At 42.4% G+C, this 20,278-nt stretch overlaps 1 protein-coding gene across 9 annotated transcripts in view; it reads left to right on the forward strand.

Moving 5' to 3' along the window:
* LOC119138644 (RNA binding protein fox-1 homolog 3-like) overlaps positions 1-20,278 on the forward strand; it is a 155,487-nt gene that overhangs the window by 40,540 nt on the left and 94,669 nt on the right. For all 9 annotated transcript variants that reach the window (XR_005101173.1, XR_005101174.1, XM_037278924.1 and 6 more), the window contains exon 4: positions 10,764-10,814. Coding sequence is in view for 7 of the 9 variants with exons in the window: in XM_037278924.1 (XP_037134819.1) it covers positions 10,793-10,814 (22 nt within the window). In the remaining 2 variants the exon portion in view is untranslated. The remainder of the gene's footprint in view (positions 1-10,763; positions 10,815-20,278) is intronic.

The following is a 20,278-nucleotide window of genomic DNA, read 5'->3' on the forward strand; positions in this document are numbered from 1 at the left end:
AAGAAGCCGCCATGATTGATTCGTGTTAAATGGTGGATTTAGTTTTAACACACCAGCCAAGATGACTTTGGGAGACTATGTTAAAATATTTCACCCTTTTTTTTTTTTTTTTTTGTTTTTTATTTTACCTGGGCTCCATTCTTCCATGTGCTTCCCCCACAATGTTCATCCTTTGACGGGAGGGAAAAAAAAAAAAAAATCACATGCATGATTTTGTCTTAAATTGGATCTGAAGATTGAAATGTAGAGAAAACAAACACTTCTATTAATTGTAATGTTACATTCTCTTCGTATGATGTCATCGTTGAATCGTTTTTGCTTTTTGTTGGTACTCTTCTCATGTTTTACTAATTTGGTCCCACAGACGTGCCACTGGTGGGCATGCGCAGAGTAAAGCAAATTCAAATATGCCAGCAGTGTAGAAATAATGTTGTTTCGCAGCAATAATGGCCTTCACGAGGGGCTCGAAAGAAAAATGTTACGTTGATGCTGGGAAACAAGGGAGCCAGGGCTACCAAGGTAATAACTTAAATATTTCATCATCCTGGAAAGTCAAAAAAACAACACTTCTTTGGGCCCTGATCGAAAAAAATAAAGTAAAAATACACTCACTCGTGTTAACTTCTCTATTTTCTAGTTTGACCAATGCAGCATCAACTTGAGGTGTTGATATTGACATCACAGATTTGAAAGAATACGTGCTAGTGTTCCCCTGTCATAAACCACTATTACTAGTATTACTCGTATAAATAAATAAGATTTGCAGTAGGTCATTTCCGTCACGCTTGTCCAAAATCGGCAGATATAAACTAAGTTGGCCGCATGCTCTGGTGTTTCTCCCTCCCGCTATCATTCTCAGCACATTAACTATTGATAATCTGTGCAAAAGCATCACATTCAGAAATAAAATCACTGTCTAAATGTATTCAGAGGCTGCTCATAAAAGTGTAATTATACACATTACTTTGAATATGAAATGCTGGCTGACAGTTATTGTCAGAGGCTAATAAAAGACATGAATCTTCTCAGCTGTTGGGCCAGCTCGTATCTCGGGAAGCCTGAGAGAGTCTCTCCTCCCTGTCCACCTCAGCCGGGAGCCAACCCGACCACATACGTACGTACATCATATATTCATTGAGCCAATTGGGCCTTGGACTGATGACCAAAATTGAATGGTGGGGTCTGATATGAGGTTTGACTGATTGACGGCGTAATCCTCCAATCATGACGGTGTCATTCCCAGATTGACAGGCGAATCCTCCGATCGTGACAGCGCCCTTCCCAGATTGACAGGCTAATCCTCCCATCATGGCGCTGTCAATCCCAGATTGACAGGCTAATCCTCCAATTAGGACTGCCAATCCCATACTGACATGAACTGGTTACTTTTGTTTTATCATACAAAAGGAGTCATTATTTGAACTCCTCTTGCAAATTTCAAATGTGGTGTTAAGTACCATGTTTATTGGGCTTTAGCGTTCACTGTTTGGTAAATAAGGCGTGTCAGGTGTTGGGTCTCCTTTTTACAGTCGGTCGGTCTGCTTCTTCTTCAAGTGTAAGTGTGCATGTGATTCGTCAATCTGTATGTACAGTATCATTTGCCTCGTGGCTGGCAGCCAATGGAGGGTGTAAAATAACGCGCGAGCTGGAGATGGGAGCAGAGATAATTGAAAATCAAAGGAGGACTTTGTTCATTTGATTAGGCAGCACTGGATTGTTCCCATTCAAATGAGATTTTATTATGACGCACAATTAAATTGAACTTGCACTGAACGAGGGCGAGGTTAGGTGAGGATGAGAAGAGGAGAAATGAAATATTGCCACAAAGCCTTTCGGATTGTTGTCCAAAACGTGATTTTGTTCAAAGGCTGCGGTACACGCACAACAGATTGTATTTGGCCGATAATATAATGGTCCCAAACTTATTTGACGTCTCCTGCTTCGGCTACTCTACTCAGCTATTTTCTGACACGTTAAAGGATATGCTGGCTGGCTTGCAGCTAGGTAAAAATAACCGCCGTATATAATAAAATCAGGAGTGCTGTGCTACACTTATGGTAATGGCTGCAATGGAAATTGTTGACTCTGGAATTATTCAGATGATGCAAAGTTTTTCAATTCAATATAGAAAGCCCATTGTTGTACCCCAACAAAGATATAAACAATGGCCACTTATTCAACTTTTTAAAAGAAAATGCGTGATGAGCGGAAAGGAAATTTCCTCTTGCAGGACAAATATAGAATTATTTCTTACGATCATCCCCAGTAATGAATTGTCTGTTACAACTGCCTTAAATGCAAATAGAGAAGAAAAATACGTTTGCAAAGGGAATAAGCACAAGGGGGATAAAAGAGCGCAAATGTTGTGACGGTGCTTTGCATCCAAGCCTTGAGACTTAAATCATTCATGTCAACTAAATCCCAGATGTCCTGCATTTCCAGCTACAACGTTGCCAGCTCTCGAATCAGTGCAGAGACTAATTCATATGGCAAGATATTCAAGTTTCCAAACAATAAAAGAGGCACAAAGGGAGAATTAAGCCTTTGCGGAGAAGATGGACGGAAACATGAGCCCCTCGCAAGCACAGATGGAAATTTGTCTCGATCAAGTCCCTTAGCTTTGTTTGTCATCCTGATTTGACCATTGAGTGAAATGACTTGAAGCACGACACGGCTGAGCTTCCAGATATTGGCTTGAAAGTAAATTCTTTTCAAACAGATGAAGACAGAATTGTTTCATTGTTTGGATGGCGCTGGGACTAAGTTGACACCAACTGTTACAATCTGAAGGATTCTTTGATGACAAAACAAAACATGGAAAGCATCTGAAGAAAAACGATCCATCCATCCATCCATTAATAATGCCATTCATTCGTACTAGAATTGGGCATCTATCATTTGTAAACTCTGCCAGAAAGTATGTTTATGCTAGCATAATATGACCACTGCCCAATGGCGGCGCTAGGGTTCTTATTTTTTTGCCCCCCCCCCCCCCCCCCCCCCCCCCCCCCCCCTCTCTAGCTCCACCAGTGCCGCCACCACCATCCCTCGACCGATCCATATTTTCACAATATGGTCACCCTAGAGCTGCTTCCTGTTCCCAACTCTTGGTTGTACATGTTTTCCTTTTGTGTAAAGCTACCCAGAGAACAATTTATCACAACCCAATATTGTCTTGGCTGTGTGAATGAGGTTATATTTCATAATGGCATTCTGTAAGACAATGCTATTGTTCTGGTGGCGCAGGTAGTCCATAGAAAGGTAAAATTGCTTTCATTTTTTCCTGTCCCATTCAAACAATAATTCCACATGCGGCGTACACAATTGATTGACTTTTCCTTATCACGATTTGATATATTTGCAACATTGTACGACTGCCCAGATAAATGAAACCCTGATAAGACAATGTGTGAAATGGCTTCATGAGGTTTGTAAACGATGTTATTTCTGAGCATTGTCGATTTTGCTCACCATCCCCACCTCAGTACTCGTAGTCTTTTTCCACTCAACATCTGTTTAGCCTTTTGATTGCCTACTTGGTCACTGGAGAGGGCACTTATCTCCGTGGCTGTTGTCTGTGGACTTGGTTTGTTATCCCACAGGGCCCATTGTTGGACAGCCCGGCTGGGTCAATGGCCCTTGCCGACCAGCTAAGACAATCAGTGTACACTCAATAGCTGACCCATTAAGATGTGGAGTGGCAATAACAGGCCAGATACTCCAGTATGGGGCAAAATCAATGGGCTGTTTTGGGGCTCAGGTTAAGAAGTGAGAAAAAAATACATCACCCTGGTTCATTCATTGGAAATCTTTCTCAGTAATTGAGAACACTATGATAAAAGCAAGGAAGGGGCAAAGGATAGATTGTTTGACAGTTGTTGTGATGTTTCAATTTTCGACGGGAAATGTTTCATTATTTGATTTGATTTTGTAGCAGTTTCTTCCTATTGCCATCCATGACCCCCCCGCCCGCCCCCCATCCACCTCTATGCATGAGTGTTATATCTTTCTCTCTCTTGGTAATGAATGGCCGCCCATTTATCTGAGTGTCAGGCGGAAGCCCTGAGGAGGTGTGTATCTCCCGAATCAATATCTCATTAGTTTAAGAAACCCAGCCCTCTCTCTCTCTCTCTCTCTCTCTCTCTCTCTCTCTCTCTCTCTCTCTCTCTCTCTCTCTCTCTCTCTCTCTCTCTCTCTCTCTCTCTCTCTCTCTCTCTCTCTCTCTCTCTCTCTCTCTCTCTCTCTCTCTCTCTCTCTCTCTCTCCCTCTCTCCCTCTCTCCCTCCAAACTTACTCTCTGTTTCTTGCTCAGTTTATTTCCGATACCGTTTCATCATCAGACACTTGCTCTTTTGATCCATATTTGACTCTTTTGCACAGTTCTTTCTCTTCTCATGATTATTTTCATATTAGTTGAGAAACTATTTCTTGATTTATTTATTTTAAAGTAACTTTAACTGACACTTGAGATGAAATGAAGTAAATCATTAGAGTTGGCCGGTTTGTTTCGGACATCCAAAAAATCACTTTGTTGATCCCTCCAAAAAAACAATTTGTGTTGCTCATAATTATAGCCTGTCCTGCAGCTTTTTGTTGTTGTTGTTTCTCTCCGGTGTTTCTGTTCCATCAGTTACGAGCCGTAACTCTTCATGAATGACGACAGCTACTTATGGCAGGCTCACCGAGGGGTGACATAAAGCACTCCAAAAGGCTTTTTCAAAAGCCACAATACCATGTGTGGTGATCATAAATGAACTTCATCCAGTCTACTGCAGACCACCAGTGTTAGGAGAGAATCAGCATTTCCCCACTCCAAACCCCAATACAAATATGAATACAATAAACACCAAGTATGAATTGATTTCCTCATCCAGAGCAACCTTCAGTTCGAGCCTAGGCTGCTTATTTATTTCCATGACAGTGTTGTTATACATGCATTGTGGTGAATTGAATGAAAATAAATTGAAAGAGTAGGAGAGGACATAGAGGAGTGCAAGCCAATAGAGATGTCTCCACAATAGCAGCAAACTTTGCTGTCCTGTGCACAAATTGTAATATGCGATTCTTCTGGGAAACATGGGCTTTATGTTTTATTTACTAGGAGCAAACAGTATTTTCTGGCCAAGTGAGTGTGTGTGTGTGTGTGTGCGTGTGCTTGTTTGTCTGTGTTTCTGTAGGCATCTGTAGAATGCTATACAATGCCCATGTTTTCAGTAGCTCAGTGTCATAGCCTGACCTTTTTCATTCAGAATCCAAATTTAGCCATTACTGATCCATAGTCTCGATATAGCGACACTCAACTAACTATCAATACTAATTATGAATACATTTAAAACAGTTCACATGTTAGTGTAACTTACTACATACAAGCGGTATGACAAATGTCAATATGCTGCTTTTCTCGGATGCCGATCTTGCATTGTGAATTATTATTTTTTCTAAATACATTATGAAAATGCATTTATAAATGAAGAATGATGCATTTGCTTGTCTATCAACATTCTTTTGACAAATAATCCAGGTCAGTAAAGCTTTAGTTCATTTGACAAAAGACTATTTAGTTTAATAATATTCTATATAATTTATGTACTGTGGTATCAACCACTATTCCGGAAAAAAAAAAAGGTTCCTGACTTTGCTCCCCACCTATTGCCAGGCACTGTGGGGAATGACTGAAAGAATGAGATTGCTGTGGCGGGAATTGGTTTCTGCCAGCATGGCCGTTCTGAGCCACTACTACGGTATTAAATGCCTCGGGGCTGCTGGGCCAAGAGTTCTGGGGAGAGCTCCATCAGTGTAGCAGCAGTCTTCCAGTACAGGAATAGGTCCTTTGAGTTACCAAGGCCATGCTATCTATGGCTAAAGTGGACTTTACACTTTGCTAAATAAGCCCCTTTTTAGCCAACTTTCCCGACTTGTCTGACTCATGAAGACTTGGTCATACAGTTGAGCATGGGAAGAGGAGGCTGTCGGTTGAGAAAATGAATTTCTGTGTCAGAGTATGACCATTTTGCGGACTTTTCTGAGACTCCTATTCTTCTGGATTAGATGGAAAAGTTGGCGAATATTTGAGTTTTGTGACTCATCTGTGTTCACGCTCACAACGCCGCAAACCCCCGTAAGCATGCCCAAAAGCTTCCACTCAATCCTCAGTGTTGTTTGGCTTCACTGTAGATTTAATGAAAGCGACAGGCCAGCAGAGTGGTCGCAGCAGATCCATGACAGTGACTCCGGTGTCATCTAAGAATCAATAAAGCAAAGGCAGCAGGATGAGTGGAGTGTGTAAGTGCACGTGGAGTATTGTGTGTGTGAGGGTGTGTGTGTGTGTGTGTGTGTGTATGGGGGGGCATTAGGTTTCTTTTTGCGATTGTCAGCAGAATGGGGTGCGAAAGGGCCCTCCTCTCTCTTTGACACACACACACACACTCAAGTCTAGTGATGTACTAAAAGCACACACACAGTGCGGGCGCTTAGAGTCCAAAAATAATGGTTGCTTGATTGAGACTCAATGAATTATTACAGAAAGTATTTTGGACTTCATCATGACTTTGAAAGTGCAACAAAAGTCATGTAAACAGTCATTTTGCTCACAAATTTGAGGTACGGTATTTACGAAGCGCATTCATTAATCAGTTTGATTATATAATAATTAGCTTGAGTTAAAATGGAGGTAATAACCATGATGACTGCACAACACACATGCAACGCACGCACGCACGCACGCACACACACACACGCTCCCGAATATGTGCACGCAACCATTAATTCCCTCACTCGCCCATTAGTCTTGCATTGTTCCCCTCCAACACGGACACAAGTTGCTAATGCTAGCTTGGATTATTCTGAGATCAGCAGTTTTGACAATGACCGAGGTTGTATAGAATGTTTACGTGGCCTTTTTGAAAGTATAAATCTTTGGGGGAATTTCTATGCTTCTGCTAACTTTTTTCTTTTCCACCAAATGCATCAACCATTGATTTTGTCACGTACTGTAAAATTGATTAATAGGTGTCACTTTGGGAGTGTTTATCAGCAAAACACAGCGATTGAATCCTCATGAGTTAGTATGATAGGAAATGTTTTCAGTTGGAAGTTTTATTATTTAAAATCAATCAATACACAAAAAGAGGTGAAGTCCCTGTGCAATGAAAATTGTTCTCCCCCTTGATATTCCGCCATAGTTTCAGCAAAGCTAGCAAGTAAGGGTGATTGATACTTAACTGTGGGAAATCTACGTTTAGTGGGGAAAGGTCTGAAATGAATATTTCCATTTTCATATTCTACTGCGATCGTTTGCGGCAAATATGAACGACTTGACTCCAGGGTGGCTCATTCCACTGGGATGATTCTTCTGTCAAGCTTAGTTGTTTCAAGAGACTCCCCTCCCATTGTTGACAGTTATTGCCGGCCGGAGCTAAAAATGGACAAAGGATTGCAATGGAACCTGCGCTGTAGCATGTTTTATGAAGCCAAGAGGCTTGATGCTGTTATTGTTCACTGTAGCACTAACCCGTGAAATAGAGTTCACCCTAGCAGAGATGGCAGCTTACCGCTCACCCATTGTACCTCCAGGCATTCGGATGTTTACAAAAAGACAGAGGTTGAGTGAAATTCAATACAAAAAGACAGCGGTTGAGTGAAATTCAATACAAGTCCACTGTACGCATGCACACACACACATATCCATGCACTAATACAGCATTGTCTTTGTTCCATGTAGCCACAGTGGGACTCATTACATTTTCATGTTCCATTCAATCCTTCAACCTCTCGCACCATTCCCGTGCCTCTCTTTTTTTTTTCTTCTTCTTCTCCTCCATTCTAGGTGTTTACAGCACATTTGATCCCTGAATTATTTCAGGGGTTAATTGTTTCTGATGCCAAGAGCTTCACCCTCAGCCTTCATCCCTCTCCATCTTCTCTCCTTCTCTTCCTCCCCTTTCAATTACCTAACTGCCACCGCTAGGCATGTGAGAAAGGAGAATAAAACACATGCCACTAGGAAAATCTACACAAGGCCTTGTATAAGATGCAAGAGGCGCTTCATCCATTTATGCATGCCTCATTTAAGTGTTCCTATTGTATGCATCCCCTGGGAGAATGTATGCAGATGAACTGGCGGCGGCGGCAGCGTATGGGAGTTCAGGCAAACACACACACACACTCGCAAAGTCACACAAGGCAAGCACAAATGCCTATGTAGCCAACATTTTGCTGAGGCTATGGTCTTCCTCCTGTGCAGAGAGACATAAAGATCAGTGGCCATAACGCACAGCCAAGCATACTGGAGTATATGGCCACAATCAAGCTTTTATGTGGCCCTGGCACAATAAACGCTAGTGGGAACTGAAACCTCCATTCTGTGGACTGTGGCTCTTCACAAAGTAAGCACACTCAACCAGAAAGTTAGATTTGTGTGAAATTACTTCAAGTCAACTGGAGGGAAAGATCCGAAATGAGTGACGCTCACAAATGGCCAAACATTTACTCTATTCACATCAAAAAAGGCATTCGTGAAAAATGTAGTCAGCCATTCATTTCTTGGATGATATTTACCTTTTTTTTTACTACCACAACCTGATCAATGAAACACTCATAGAACTGCAACCGGTAAACCAAAATTCTAAAGTTATGTCTGCTTTTATTTATTTATTTATTGTAGTTTATATTAACACTTAGCTTTATTATTATTTTATTTGTTTTAATTTGAATCTTTTCTGTGTATTTATTTTTAAATACTATTTATTGAACATCTATGAGTAAACAAATAAGATGGTGGGTAATTGTGTCTTGTGACTAAATGTGTGTGTGTGTGTGTGGGGGGGGGGCGTAGCCAAGGAAGTCTCATCAGTGGCCAGCATTACCCAGCAGCATGTCGAGATCTGAAAATAAAAAGGCCCATTAGTTGAAGTGAAGGAGTTTCCAATTAAATTAGATGAAATCTATGAGATTACTGCTGGCGGGGAAGCTGTGATCCCAGCATTAAAAGCTGACATCCTCTGAGCTCTGCTCTCATCATTACTATCAAAAAAAAAAGGAAAACAGTCTTCATGTGTTCCCTTACGCCATTGTCAAGCATCCACCCTTAAGGAACTTCCACTGCTCTTTATCCTCCTAATCACTAATCGAAAAGTAGCGCCCCAGCTGTACTATAACAACCACTCCTCCCCCTTAAGCAAATGACTTTTCCCGTTCATTCCAAACCAGGAGGGATTTAGTGAATGACATGATTTTTTATTTATTTTTTCTCTATTGCAGCTTGTTACCTTTTATGTCTTGAAGCATTTTTTTTAAATCCACACAAGCTGGTTAGCATATTATTTTTAATTATTCCTGAATTATTTTTGTACGTTATTTATTATAAAAGAAATTATAATTAGGCCTTTTTTTTTTATTAACTCCTTTTGAATTTTCAACCTTCCCATAAGCAATCACTCATCTGCCAAGTAGTACTGATAAATTGACTGGAAAGAAAAAAAAAAAAAAAAGGTTATAATGGAATGGATGTAATCTGCACACTGGGGAGACTTCCCATACTTTCTTCATCTTAAATATTTGGAATTTGCTGACTATTAATTTATTTCAATCCCCCCCTCAAATGCTCCCTTTTGCACTTAGGCAATACCTGGACTCAAATTTGGTCTCATCTTCCGCTATCTCTTCAGCTCCGTCTCAGTGTGTGATAGGACACAGGAGGCTGATGTAATTTGATTGGAGGTATTAAAGTTGATTTGATTAAACATGGGTCAAATTACCGGATGGTTAATGGAATCAGGCCTAGTCACCTGCCGGGTGGCCCCTTGACGAGTCGCACACACAGACGCACGCACGCACGCACATAACCCAATCATGTTCCTTGAGCGGCCGCACAAGCTGGCAGTGGCTCAGATAAGGAAACACGGTGACATCACTCACTGGCTTCTACTCACTGATGTCTGACATCATTCAATACGGTCAGTTAGAATGATTGTTGGTTTCATTTTATTTCAAAGCCACGGCTCTAATCTTGTTATCGGTCCTCCCGCTATTCATTAGAGGCCATCGTGACCACCGCCGGTGTGGCGACGCCTTTAATATGTCTGTATTGCTTCAAGTATGTTATGCTAATGATGTGTTTTTGGGGGGAATTCATTACTATGTAATATTCTTATCTTTTGTCTTCTAGCAATTTCTAGGATTTGTATTACTCATTTACATATTTGAATATTATCTTGATGCTTATGTTTCTTTTTTTTTTTTAGTCATATCTTTTCATCTTGTTTTTTTAATCTTTTGCCATTTGGTGCTTGTTAAGATGAAAGAGAAGAATATCAATGTGCTTTTCACAGCTGGAACACACAGAAACATACCGTATGTATTGGATAACACGTTTTGTTGCGTTAAGGCATCCCACCAACCTTGGAAATGGTTTTCTGCAAAGCACTAATTCTCGATGTGTCTCTGAGCTCCCCTCGCTCCCTCCCTCCCTCCCTCCCTCCCTATCGCGTACAATAAGAGCAACGCATTAGATGAATGCCGGCCATTTAAGAAATGCTCACATTCCCACAATTGCCACCATCTTGCGCTTGCCATATACATTTTTAATCCGAATTGGCCTCGTCTTGCCATTACGCCAAACTAATTACTACAGCAGCAGCAGCAGCAGCAAGAGGCAAGAAGTAGCCCATCCTGTTCTTGCTCTTTGTCTGAGCCAATGGAAGCAGCAAGTTTATGTCTTAAATTTCTCAAATGCTTCTCCCTCTTTCTTTTTGTGCTTGTCAACAGGGCCTTTCATTACGACCAGTCGGCTGTACATGGAGACCCCCGTTTGGGCAGGTTGGTGGTGTTTTTTTGCATACCATTTCCCAAATCTTAAAACACCTCCGGTACCCAGGTGATGCTTTTTGTGCTTGCCTGCCCGTGTGCGTGCGTGCGTGCGTGCGTGCGCGTGTGTGCAGCCAGCTGTCTTTCCAAGTGCAAATGTGCTGACTGCAGCGCTTTGGTTCTGGGCATGCCCACTCTTAGTGGCTATAAATCCTGAGCGCAGTGCTCTGACTGTGTCAGCAGTCCACCCAATGAATGGATATTAAACGCCACCAAAAAAAAGGCTCTTTAATTCAGCTGCTGCCTGGGCCATGCTGTTGGACATCCTCTCTCTCTCTCTCTCTCTCTCTCTCTCTCTCTCTCTCTCCTCTCGTTATCCATCTATCCGTTGGCTTTTCTTTCCTCTCGCTTTCCTACTGTGTAATGATGGAATGTCACTTTCATTCCAGCCTTTTTGGAGTGAAATGTGAAATGGCTCACCCGCAGCACACTTCTAGCATGCATACATCATGCAGTTTGATCATCACAGATTTATTATGATGATTTCAATTAGATATGTGGTTCAAGTGACTGCTGAGAAATTTTACATTTGGCCATCTGTTCTCTCGGCCCGTCGATACTAATCTAATAGAAGAGCTGCGGATCAATGACAACTAGCTTAGATGTGTGGCAATATACACAGTGCATGCATGCAATTACTCTGCGGCACACCACCATTTTTTTATTATATATATATATGTATATATTTTAATATATATGATATATTTTATGAGAGATATATTTTTAAATATACGTATATTTCAATATTTATCATCTATTTATTTATTATTCTATATCATTATGATATGTTTTATTTATTCCATGATTTCTAGCATTACTGTACATATTTTCAGTCATTTTCCAGTGCCTTGAATATTTTACCGGAAAACTCTGATAACATGAAAAGTGACGGGAATTCATAAAAGGACTTTGAGTAATCCCACATGCACATACACACAGCATTGTTCCCTATCCATCGTAGCAATTACAGCTCAGCCTTCTTTAGCCTCTATCGGTGTTCATCAACAGGCCTCCAGGCCCATCAAAAGCTCTGACGCCCAATCACGCTGACATGGAACTAATTGAAAAGTAGCGCACTCCTCAAAGTCAAGATCTTCGTTAGAGAATTGCGGCTTCCTTTGAAGAGGAGATGTGTTTTGCTGATATGGTGCAAGAGCTGTTTAGTGTCACAATGTGTCTGATGTGCATCATTGAATGGAAGCTATTTCTTTTTTTCCCCTCTATTGTTCTCATCAATTCATTTTGCGTGCGATTATATACCCGTGCAGTAAATTTGCTCTGAATGTGTTCCCACAAAACAGTGGTGCAGATTTTGGATTTTCTTTTCCTAGGCATTCAATTTGAGATGCAGTTTTCTCCGTCGGAGGGGTCACTCTATGGCTCCAAATCAGGCCATGTGGCTATTTGTATACATTTCCATTCCATCCACCTACATTTTGCGCCACTAAACTGGAAAGTTTGCATGAGCCATAATGTCGTTTTTGACAGACTATCGCGCTGATGCATGTCCTTGGTACGATACGAGTACAATGTCTAATGGTATTTTGCCGTGGTAGAAATTTCAAAATGGTTGTTGTGTGAATGGTGGCATATATCCCCACTTAGTCATTTACAGTAATGCTTGTCGACAAGCCTCTATCCCAGAGGATCTTCCCCCTACAGCAAAACTCCCCCAATTATGTTTTCAGTGAAAATTAATTTTCTGCACATTAGGTTCATTAAAACATTTTGGGCGGAACGGTAAGCTAAAATAATTGCCTTTGAGGAACAACACAGTTGTAAGATGTTGTTAATGTGCCTTTCATCCATCCATCCATCCATCCATCCATCCATCCATCCATCCATCCATCCATCCAACCATCCATCCATCCATCCATCCATCCATCCATCCATCCATCCATCCATCCATCCATCCATCCATCCATCCATCCATCCATCCTTTACAAAGTCACCTTACAAAAGTACTGCAATATTCCAGTGATGTTGTTGTTGTAGTTTCTGAAGATGTGTATTCAGATACAGGGATAAACAGTCAGTCTTGCTGCTCAACGTAAAACCCACTGCGTATCTTAAGAAATATGTTCTCCTCCAAATCTGCCAAAATGAAATGTACCTTTCTAAATTGCATTGTATTTTATCAGAGGCAAACATATAAGCGCACTTAAGCTGCCAGCCATTGCTTAAAGCAAGCTGCAAAGCTTGTCCAGTCTCCAAACGTTTCACAATGAAATGGTTCACAACATTTCACAATTGTTCTATATTTTCTCAATCCGAGAAGGATGCTAAGAATATACGTTAACGAGAAGGGAGCCATTTTGCGACATATACAAACTTATCTCAAGTCTACTTGTGACGCTGATCCCTGTCGATCGCTTGGTTGTAATTGTCGAAATTTGACCTCAGTCATTTGTTGGCGTTAGTGTAAAGCTGTGTTTGTTTCCTCCTCCTCCTCATTAAAAATGCAAGCTTGGCCTTAATGATGATGATAGCACAAAGGAGCGGAGAGCCACTTTTCCATTATTAACACAAATCAACACCATTTGGGGCTGTAGTATCAGCGTGAATATGATTTACTAGGTGACACGTGCACATCTCAGATACCAAAGTGTTATGGGGATGTAATGGCAAAGGAAGGAAAAGTTCAACAGACACTGGCTGTGCTGTGCTGAATGTGGATTTGATTGCCTTTTACTGTGAACGCACAGCAAGCCAGACGACTGACTCTGCAGTGTAAATGCCTTCCACTCGTCTTTATATTTGTTAAAGTGATGCGCGGTGCCTCGGTGCTGCTTTTAACACTTCCAAAAAGGCCATTACAATTAAAGGCGCGCTGGCCAGAGCAAAGGGAAATGGAGACGGGTGCGATGAGAGTAAAAGAGGGATGTCAGCACAACGAGTGGCAGAGATGCTTTTAGCCCCTTTCTCCAGGAGTAATGTCCAATTACTGCTGTGTTTGTGCCCGGCCCGCTGCCTCGCACTGTCATCAGCGCGCAAACATTAGGTTATGGCCCCCTTGCAATGGAGCCAGCTGATTGTCAGCTGCCATGGATCACAATCAGCAAGCAGGTCCGCTGGGCATTTCTCGATGAATATTCATTTTCATTTGCCGCCCGTAGACGACAATGCGTTTGAAGCATGAGACTGAATGCAGCCCAAACACTTACTCCAAGTGCTTGTTGACGTTTTATTCTCTTCACTCCTATAAGCTGATTCTGGCCAGCAGGCGGTACCAGATAGTATGGCACTCTTGCCCTCTCATCCGACTAAAGCGACAATTAGGGCTAACTTTTGGATGAAACCCCCAAATGTAAATTTGTGCACCCAAATATTGCTTTGAAAAGTCAATCCACCCTGTCAAAAAAATCCCAAACTCATGAAAGGACTCAAGTTTACGTGCTCGTGTAGACTTCTGAGCTCAAATCCTTTCAGATGTACATGAATGAAGGCTGTGTCTTACTGAGGCTCCTTGGCAGTCTGTTTAATGGGGGCTCATGAAGATGATGGTGTCAAAACATCTGTACAAGTGCTGACTGCCTAATCATTAACGGTGTGAAAGGCCATGTTTGCAACCAATGCTCCTATAAAGCGATGACGCACGCACACACACACACATGGTGTACATTGTTGGAAATGTTCAACAGCTGCTGTCACATCCTCAGGTCAGAGAACTCTACCTCCCGCCCCGCCCCGCCCCGCCCCCGTCCCTAAACCACGTATTCTTCCCTGCGTTCTTCCCCGTCTGCCTCTCCTTGTGCTCTCTCACTCTCTCTGCTTTCTTTTTTTATGTCTCTCTCTCACTTTTTATACTCTCATTCATCATGTTGACAGCAGCACAGCTACTTTTGTGAAATGGAGAAAAATGTTTAAGTCAGCTTTTCTCTGTCTCTTCCTCCGCTCCCTCCCTCCCTCCCTCCCTCCCCCTTGGCCATCTACTCGAGATGTATACTTGTGTGTTTGTGTGTGTATAGCCAACAGACAGGAGTAATTCTCGTTGGATGGGAAGCACTTTACATACGACACCGCTATGGAATTTTGCTGCAGATGCAGAGTTGCCAATTGCTCGTGAAATGACCCAACATTTGGTGCCATCAACTTTGGAATTTACACTCGCTTGCTTAACTTTCTTATCACGCAAACCTGAGGAAGGCACAATATTAAGAAAATAGACGAGGAAAGGCATCTGTCCAGGCTGAAAATTGGGGAAGGATCATCATCATCGCTGTCATCTGATATTTATTTGACGATTTATCTCAAGAATACGGCCGCTTTTTTGTCGTGCAGTTGATCAAGCTTTTGTTTTTATGTTCATTAAAAATTGAGAGGGGGAAATATTCGTGGAAGGAAAACTTTGCAAAGTGCAAGATAAGGCCGATAGAGGAAGTTCACCTTGCCGCCTGTGCTACCAAAATGTTTACATCTTAGCCCAGACAAATTTCACATGGCTCAGAAATGAAGATTTGAATTGTTGTATCGCTCCAATTTGAATTGAAATGTTACACGTGGTGAATGTGGACTCTCCACTATCTGCCACTTCTCAATCGTGCATGTGTCAGCGGGTGGTTTCAACACAATTAAGGAACTGCTTAATCAATAATACCCCCCCCCCGGTCCTCCCCGCAACCATAATAAATCCATTACAATGGCAGCCCATAGACTTTCTCCTGTTTTCACTCAATAATTGATGAAGACACATTCCTTGAGGCACGAATTAGATCAACAGGAAATGAGTATTTATTGGAATACAGGCTTTTCCAAAAGGTCATGTTGAATATTAGCTCAACGCCTAGTGGTCCACGCGACACTCTTTTGCGGTTCTGCAAAAGGCCTTCTCATCGGAAGTCTATTGAGCAATACAATCGAGGGACCGTGAATGGACGAGGGCCGATTGGGACGTATTGTTATTCTCAATGGACGTATTCGAGCTGTGGAATTCCCAAGTGAATTCAAATGGGCTAACCTGCTTCTCAATGTGATATAGTGAACATAAAACATGATGAAGCTGTGTGATAGGACAGGAAAGGCCAATGAGTGAACAAGCCTTTGATGGGCTTTATTATTCTAACTTTGATTTATGATAATTGACCTCAAAGTGGAGACGGTCATAATTAATGCTGAGGAGGGAGGAAAAAAAGATAGCGCTCTCTGGCTCTCACTCCAGCCCTCCCTCCCTCCCTCCCTACCCTCCCGCCCCCCCTCAAATTTGATAAATCCCGAGAATCAAATTCTAGTCCAGCCAAACCAAATTTGGAACACAACCCATATTGATTATATAACAAGTTAATGTGAATCTTTTCACCCAATGAATCAGTATAGCACTTCACCCTCCGTTCATTCCCAAAAGCGGGCTTGGGGAGAATATCAAATTCCAAGCCTCAGGTGGGCAGCGTGGATGGCAGCGTGACAAAGAGCGGTACCGGGGAAGTGACTGATGAGTTGCAGAAGGCCCATCCGCTTTTGTTCACCTCGGCGCCCTGGATGGGGTGATTAGCACTTGGGAATCTAGAGAGACAATGAGCGAGTAGAACGATTGGGATGTTCATGATAGATGTGCTCCACATGTGTGTTTCTCCTCCTGGATTTGAAAGGGCTGTTTGGACCTCCGTTTGCTTTTTTAATCACCTCCATACATAACAATCAGTGTCTTCCACACAAGAAAATTCCCAGCTTCACCTTGATTTCCCCAATCCCTATTTGGGTGGTGGTATTTGACACTCCTTGCTTCCGCCCGCCCCTCAGCGACTTCTTATCTTTGCATATCTTTTGTGCCCAGCCATTCCTCCATGGTCTTATTGCCTTCCCTCTCTCCCCGTTTTATTTGGCAACTCGAGACCACGGCCCGGCCCGGCCCGGCCCGGCCCGGCCGTCACGTTGGTCTCTCTCGCTCTGCCTGTGTCCTCTCGGAGCGGTGCGACAGTGTGACAGCCGTGCGGCGCTCTGTCTGTCCACAGCCGGCCTTTGATCACTCTCCCAGTGCTCCATTGTGGCTAATGAGGAGAGCAGGAGGGCTCTAGGGTTTGCATATACTGGCGCTCCCACACTGCCCTGTGTATCTCCAGCGCTCCACCATCCCTATTCTCTCCCTCTGTGTCTTCCTTTCATCCCTGCCTGTGCTCGTCCCCCCCCGCCCACCCCAACTCTTCTCAGCTGCTTGTTACTACTCGTACTTTTTGCCTCGTTTCACTTTCAACCTTTCTAATTAAGTGTGTTAAGTATGAATAAGGAATTACATTATTATATCATATCATATCTTTTCATATCATCTCTGACTCATCCTCTCATCTCTCATATCATATATGATACATCATATCATATATTATCCTAAATCACAAAGTGTGATTCTTGTATTCAGACTTGTGACTCTTCCACAAAGCAGCTTTTAAATTGTGTAAGATGCGGCGGCGCAATGGAGCTTATGCACAAGACTCAGCCCTTCCTTCCTTCCTTCCTTCCTTCCTTCCTTCCTTCCTTCCTTCCTTCCTTCCTTCCTTCCTTCCTTCCTTCCTTCCTTCCTTCCTTCCCTCCCTCCCTTTCTCCCAGCTTATGTCTGTCTTTTCCAAGTGCCATGTTTACCCTTAAACACCATCAATCTGTTGATTCGGTTAGCGGCATTTGCCTTTGTATATTGAAAGCATCTGCATACACGGAAATAATACAAAGCGACATTTACAGGCTGGGCCCTTAACGCTTTTCAAATCTTATCATTGTCTCTGTCTGCAGCGCTCCTCTCCTCTGGCTCGTCGGATGATTTTGGGTCATTTTTCTTTGTTTTCCTTCCCACCGCCCGTCATCAAACTCACTGCTCGTCTTACTGTTTTTTTTATTTTTTTTTTTATGCCATCATCACTAGACTGGAGAAATGATTTCCTACAGCTGTTCCAGCGAAGGTATGGAAAATGGAGGGAATAGCAACAAAGAGCGAGCAAGAAAGAGAGAGAGAACGAGAGTTAGAGATGGTGCTAATATTGATCTTGGTTAATTAGATTCCCACTCAAGTCCCACGGGGGATCGGGGCATCGCAGCTCTGTGTTTGAGTCCGGGGCGAAGAAAAAACAAGGCCGAATTAGAAGGAGCAGCAAAGAAATCCAAGCTTCTCATATTTGATATATTCCACTCCGATCCTTCCTCTTTGTTTAATTAGCCTTCCTTTTGTCTTTGATGCTGTTCTTGACAGCGTTTAGGTTTTGACTTCATCTGCATGTTCCACTGTGCGTGCGTGCGTGCCTGCTTTGGGAGCTCGCTCGCTCCCTCCCTCCCTCAATCGAATCATTGCCAGCACGAGCAGTCGTGCTTCAGTGCCCCCATGAACATGTATGATTATGCAGAAACATGTGTAACCCACGGGATGTGGATTGGAGCCGACACGCCGTTTGTGCTCCACATGGCAGATCTGCCCTTCTATTTTGCGTCAAATATTTCTCAATTTCTTTTCTCAATGTGCCCACCGACATAACTGCCAGGCATTGAACACGCAGGCTTGATTTACAGCCATTGGCAGGATCGCATCACTCCAATAGAATTAACTGAGCTTCCTACTTAAAAATATGTCTGCTGCGCTACCTTTATAACCGGAAACTTCCCCTGGTGTGTCATTGTTATTTATTTATTTTTTTTGCTTGTGTCACGGTCCCAACTTCAATGCATGTGCGTCTGTGTGTGTGTGTGCAGCAGACATTAAATCATAACACAACAAACCTACACTAGATCCACCCTCATTTTAGGTTGAATTATGGGATATCACCGAGAATCACGTCAAGCCTCGTTTTGATTTATGAGGCAAAGTTTGGCGTTTATTAGTTTACGTCTTCACAGCCAAAAGTTCAAAGTCAATGTGTTTTCCCTTCAAGCTTTATTATGCAATGCAAATAAGTACATCTCACGCTTCTGCTGCTTTTTGTTACTTGAAAAGACATTGTCTGCAAAGCGTGTGTAACCGGCAACAAACATTCACCGTGCACTGCTTAACCTACAACCCTGCACACACACACACACACACACACACACACACACACACCCCTATATTTACTCACCCTGTAAACATGGGGACCCGAGGGGACACCAGAGGAAAGGTGCTGAATTGGCTTTTTTTTTTCCTTTTATGCTCCCAGGAGAAAAAGCCATTTTAGATGCTAAATAAACGGAGCCTGTTAATGGCCTCTATTGCCTTACCATGTTTTTCTAGTCAATGGCCTTGAATGTATTGAAGGGGAAAGGTCACGAGCAGCCTCGAGTACGCCAAAGCATTGTTGCTACTTCCAATACGTTGCTTTGGTTGACCCTCCAAACTGGTCAATGTGATTTTCGGTGAATAGGAAAATCCCCACATGTATTACATAGGGGGAAAATGTTGTAAACAAGTCAACTCCATTTTGAGCATATAAAAATGGGCTTTTCTGATGAATCTAGTGATGCATTTAAAGGGCGGATGGGTATAGATCGCGTCACTTGTAAACCATATTTTTATTCCGTTTGCTCGTTGGGTTTCCTTCTAAGCGAACCGCAAATTACAGTCATGGAGGTTACGTGAAAATTATTTATTGTGTTTGTGGATGTGATGCTAACTCAACTAAGACAAGTTTCATTTGTGTTTGTTTACCTTTTTTTTTTTTTGTCGAATCATGACGCCGCTTTCAAAACGTTTGTAAAAAAAACAACAACATTACATGCTGAAGAGTTTATCTCGACTAAAACGATGATTAAAGGGTCTTGCCCTTTAAATAGACAGTCCCGTTGACCTAATTTAGAGTCCCGATCAATTCCGAGCCGGCCATATTCATTGAGACACCAACCATTGATTTTTCTCTCTTGTGCTTACTCTGCCTGCACACAGGATGAGGGAGGGAGGGAGGGAAGCAAGGCCAGAGAAGCCATCCAATCGAGTCATACATCAGCATCATAAAATTAAGCATCATTTTGGGGGTTTTGAATTGCAATAAATAGGATATAGTATATATCAGTTCTATCGAGGGACCCCGAGACCTTTATACTTTGCACGGTCTCCCCGTCTCACTTTCTGGCAATTGTCACAATAAATGGAATGAGTCCAAATAATCATCATCATTTTGGTGGATTTTGAGAAATGGCATGAAGTTAGCATTCGATATTTTGTTGACCGTACTGCACATAAATAATGCACGCTTTGCTAAGACCAAACATGGATCTCAGAGCACAAAGTCAGGTGTACGTCTTTAATAGTAAATTATGGAGGATTTAAAAAAACAAAACACAACAACATATATTCGGTCAAGTCGAAGTGTGTGTGTGTGTGTGTGTGCGTGTGTGTGTGCGTGCGTGCGCGCGTGTTTCCTTGAAAACTTTTGGAAAATGTCTCTTTTGAGACACAAGGATGAAACCTGTTGAATATTTTAGGTGAACACTCAAAACATCCCCATAGCCACAATACAAGAGTGCAGCTGGAA

Source organism: Syngnathus acus, chromosome 19, assembly GCF_901709675.1.
Source record: "Syngnathus acus chromosome 19, fSynAcu1.2, whole genome shotgun sequence".
In the NCBI taxonomy this organism is placed as follows: Eukaryota; Metazoa; Chordata; class Actinopteri; order Syngnathiformes; family Syngnathidae; genus Syngnathus; species Syngnathus acus.